This window comes from Myotis yumanensis, unplaced genomic scaffold (assembly GCF_028538775.1).
Source record: "Myotis yumanensis isolate MYYU_CA2020_CCGP unplaced genomic scaffold, mMyoYum1.0.hap1 SCAF_5, whole genome shotgun sequence".
In the NCBI taxonomy this organism is placed as follows: Eukaryota; Metazoa; Chordata; class Mammalia; order Chiroptera; family Vespertilionidae; genus Myotis; species Myotis yumanensis.
This window is the reverse complement of record NW_027223756.1, coordinates 87842851-87847199: the sequence shown is the minus strand read 5'-3', so window position 1 is coordinate 87847199 and position 4349 is coordinate 87842851. Positions and strand designations below refer to the sequence as shown.

General features: G+C 43.1%; 1 protein-coding gene across 1 annotated transcript; it reads left to right on the top strand.

The window, feature by feature from the left end:
- The first annotated feature begins 2940 nt into the window (after window positions 1-2940).
- On the top strand, window positions 2941-3876 carry LOC139009889 (olfactory receptor-like protein OLF4). Its single transcript, XM_070414008.1, has one exon. It carries the CDS (start codon window positions 2941-2943, stop codon window positions 3874-3876), a length of 936 nt encoding a protein of 311 aa, XP_070270109.1.
- Window positions 3877-4349: the final 473 nt, after the last annotated feature.

Genomic DNA, 4349 nt, shown 5'->3' with positions numbered 1-4349 from the left:
TCTTTTTCTATTATTTGAACTAAAAACAATGTCATTTTATAGAATAACAGACTGTCTTAAAGTGACAGAGTTTACAGGACTAGGGACTACCTAACAATAGAAGAGAGTTTCAAACAGCACTTTTCTATACAAGATGGACGTTACTATGCTTCCATTTCATTCCTTTTTCTCTCACTCTGTTTATTCAACAGAATTTTTATACAACTACAACTACTATTTTATGGTTTATTTTTTATTAAAGTGTGCTTAGCTTACAACGTTATATTAACTTCAGGTGTACAACATAGTGATTCAACATTTATATACTTACAATGTGGTCACCAGAATAAGTCTAGTACCCATCTGTCACTGTACAAAGTTATTAAGATATTATTGATAATATTCCTTGTGCTAAACACTACATATACATGATTTATTTATTTTATAACTGCAAGTTTGTACCTCATATTCCCCTTCACCTTTTTCACCCATTCCCTCACCCCCCATCTATTTGTTCTGTGTATCTATGAGTTTGTTTTTGTTCTATTTTGGTTGTTTGTTTGTTCTGTTTTGTTTAAGATTCTACATGTCAGTGAAATTATATGGTACTGTCTATCTGTCTGACTTATTTCACTTAGCATAATGCTCCCTAGACGTGTCTCATGCTGTTGCAAATAGCAAGGCTTCATTCCTTTTATTTCTGAGTAATATTCTATAGTGTATATACTGGGTAGAGCAAAAAGAGTTTATAGTTGTGAGTACACAGAACACAGAGTTTATTTTTATTTTATTACTATTTAATTATTGTATTACTAGAGATCTGGCACATGAATTCATGCGTGGGTATGGTCCCTAGGCCTGGTCTGTGATCAGGTCCATCTTCCCCGGCTGCCCACAGCCATCCCCAACCCCCACTGCCACCCACCCCCCACTACCCACCCCTGCGTCCCCTTCACCATCAGGCGATTGAAGCCTGCAGGCTGGGGGGAGGGACCAAGAGGTTGGCCATTCTGCCCGCTCCCTGGCCCTGCCCCCCACCCCACTTCCCCATTTGCCATTGGGCGATCAGAGTCTGCCAGGGAAATGGACCAAGAGGTGGTCAGTGCGCCTCATAGTGACTGGCCATCCGAGGCTTGCCTGTGCCTTGGGCCAGCCCTGGGCAGATGTGAGGCTGAGGGGACTGGGGGACTTCAGAGGCAGGCATGTGGAGTGGCCGAGCCCTCCTTGCTGCACGCCTGCCACCCGGGCAGGGTTGAGGAAACTGGGCAATGCCATCTTGTGACTGTGGGCGCCACCATCTTTGAGGGTGTGGAAGTCAATTGGAATATTCCCTTCTTATTGGCTGTGGGCACTACCATCTTTGAGGGCAGGGCAGTAAATTAGCATGTTCCTTCCTTATTGGCTATGAGCGCTGGCATCTTTTGTGATGGCGTGAGGGGCAATTAGCATATTGCCCTTTTAATATATAGAATTTTCCATGTGAGTAACTGTAAATCTACTTTTATCCCACTGTGTTTGTGTGTGAGTGTGTACCATACTCATTATCCATTCATTTATTGATGGACTCCCTGCAATGCTATTTCTGGTATTTATCTGAAAATAACAAAATCACTAATTCAAAAAGATATGGCCACCCTGTGTTCATTGCAGTATTATTTAAAATAGTTAGGATATAAACAGATTTTTAAAATGTTTGTTTAAATATACAGTAGAAAAATGGCCATCCCAATATGGAGCCCAAGATTATTTCTCTGTGGGAGAAATACAAATTGGAATTTCTAGAAACCATTTTTACAGTATACACGTGAACGATCTGGCCAACTTGGGTTATAGCCACACCTTGTCAAATCAGTCTGAGAAAGGCGTGAAAATAATATAACCATGTTATAGTGTGTGTGTGTGTGTGTGTGTGTGTCTGTCTGTCTGTGTGTGTGTCTGTGTGTGTGTGTGTGTGTGTGTGTGTGTGTGGTGTACAGTCCTAAAAACAGGAGGACTAGGGATCATATATTCCGAGGTAACTCTACCAATACAGGAGCCAGAACTCGATCAAAAGAAGGTATGAAGGAGGAGATCGGTTCCCATCCATGGGGCACATTCGCAACAAAGTGCAAGAGGCAGTGTGAATGAGGAAGGCCCTGTGCCTGAGGTTTCAAGAGTAGCAGAGAGGCCCCAACTTGTCTGACACCGTCTCTCATCCTCTTCCTCATGCTCATTCACCTCCAACACTGGTTTCCTTTTTTGGCTGAACATGAAAACAAACATCTTCCTCAGGACCTTTACCCTGGCCATTCCCACTGCGCAGCACACATTTTCCCACAGAAACTTGCATCTCCCTCTCTTACTTGAGGTCTCTTTACAAATGACATCTTGTGTGTAGGTCTTGCCTAAACACCCATGAAAAATAAAACACCCTATTCATTTCTTCATACCTGCTTTCCTTTTCTTCATAACACCTGTCACCATCTGAAATGTTATATATATAGTTAATCCTCACATGAGGATATTTTTTCCACTGATTTTGAGATGGGGGAGGGAGAGAGAAACATCCATGTGAGAGAGACACACCAATTGGTTGCCTTCCACACCCACCCTGACAAAGATGCAGGGATTATCTTTATCACTGAATTGTAGAAACCTTTGTTCTTCAGCACCCTACACTTACACCCTGGACAGTGCCAAAAACATGGTCAGCATTCAATTTATATTCCTGAAATACATGAAAAAAATTTCTGATTAAAACTGTAGAATACATAATACCATAAGGAAAAATGATAATTGATACAAAAGCTTCATATCACAGGTGGCACAGGGGCTTTCCCAAAAGGGGACCAGATTCACACATAATATATTAAAATTAATTCTTTCTTTACAAATATAAATGCTAGCATTTCAAATATGTAATACAAGTTTTTGTGAATTAGTCATATTATTTCCCTCTTTCCTAGTAGCCACCTCCATCATATGCAACCAGGGAATGGTACACAAATTTCAGAATTTATTCTCCTGGGATTTTCTGAGGACCCAAAACTACAGCCCCTTATATTTGGGCTTTTCCTCTCCATGTACCTGATCACTGTGTTGGGAAACCTGCTCATCATCCTGGCCGTCAGCTCAGACTCCCACCTCCACACGCCCATGTACTTCTTCCTCTCCAACCTGTCCTTGGTAGACATCTGTTTCATCTCCACCACCATCCCAAAGATGCTGGTCAACATCCAGATACAGAGGAAAGCCATCACCTATGCAGGATGCATCACACAGATTTATTTTCTTATTCTTTTTTCAGTATTGGACATTTCTCTTCTGACAGCGATGGCCTATGACCGGTTTGTGGCCATCTGTCACCCCCTGCACTATATGGTCATCATGAACCCCCGGCTATGTGGACTGCTCGTTCTGATGTCTTGGATCATGAGTATCCTGAATTCCTTGTTACATTGCTTATTGGCGTTGAGGCTGTCCTTCTGTGAAAACTTGGAAATCCCCCACTTTATCTGTGAACTCAACCAGATGATCCAACTTGCCTGTTCTGACACCTTTCTTAATAACATGGTCATGTATTTTGCAGCTGTCCTGGTGGGGGTAGGTTCTTTCCTCGGGATCCTTTACTCATATTCTAAGATAGTGTCCTGCATACGTGGAATGTCATCAGCTCAGGGGAAGTACAAAGCATTTTCTACCTGTGCGTCTCATCTCTCGGTTGTCTTATTATTTTATTGTACACTGCTAGGCGTGTACCTCAGCTCTGCTGCTATCCAGAGCTCACATTCAAGTGAAAGAGCCTCAGTGATGTACATTGTGGTCGCACCCATGCTGAACCCATTCATCTACAGTCTCAGGAACAAGGACATCAAACAGGCTCTGAAGACATTCTTTTTGAAGGAAACTGCAAACTGAAGACATACCCCCAATGGCGGAGGTCAAAGTCTCAGAGTCAGACATAGAAGCATGAAACAGCCTGTCGAATCTCAGAGAGAGGCTGGGGTGGGTGAATGGGTGGGAAGAGATCAATCAAAGAACTTATATGCATAACCCCTGGACACAGACAGTAAGGTGGTGAAGGCCTGGGGCAGGGGTCGGGGGTGGGCTAGAAGGGGTCAATTGGAAAAATAAGGGGACGTATCTAATACATTCAACAATAAAAATTTTTTTTTAAATAAAATAGAGTTTCTGAGTCCCACTCCAGAAGGGCCCAGCAATGGGTATTTACAATTATCAAAAACTAGACGCCCAGTGCACAAAAATTTGTGCACTGGCGGGGGCGTGGGGGGGTATCCCTCAGCCCCACTTGTGCCCTCTCACAGTCTGGGACCCTTTGGGAGATAACGACCTGCTGGCTTAGGCCCACTCCCGGGTAGCAGAGGGCAGGC

What these genes read in the sequence shown, in the direction of transcription:
- LOC139009889 (XM_070414008.1), top strand. Translation starts at nt 2,941, where the DNA reads ATGCAACCAGGGAATGGTACACAAATTTCAGAATTTATTCTCCTGGGA.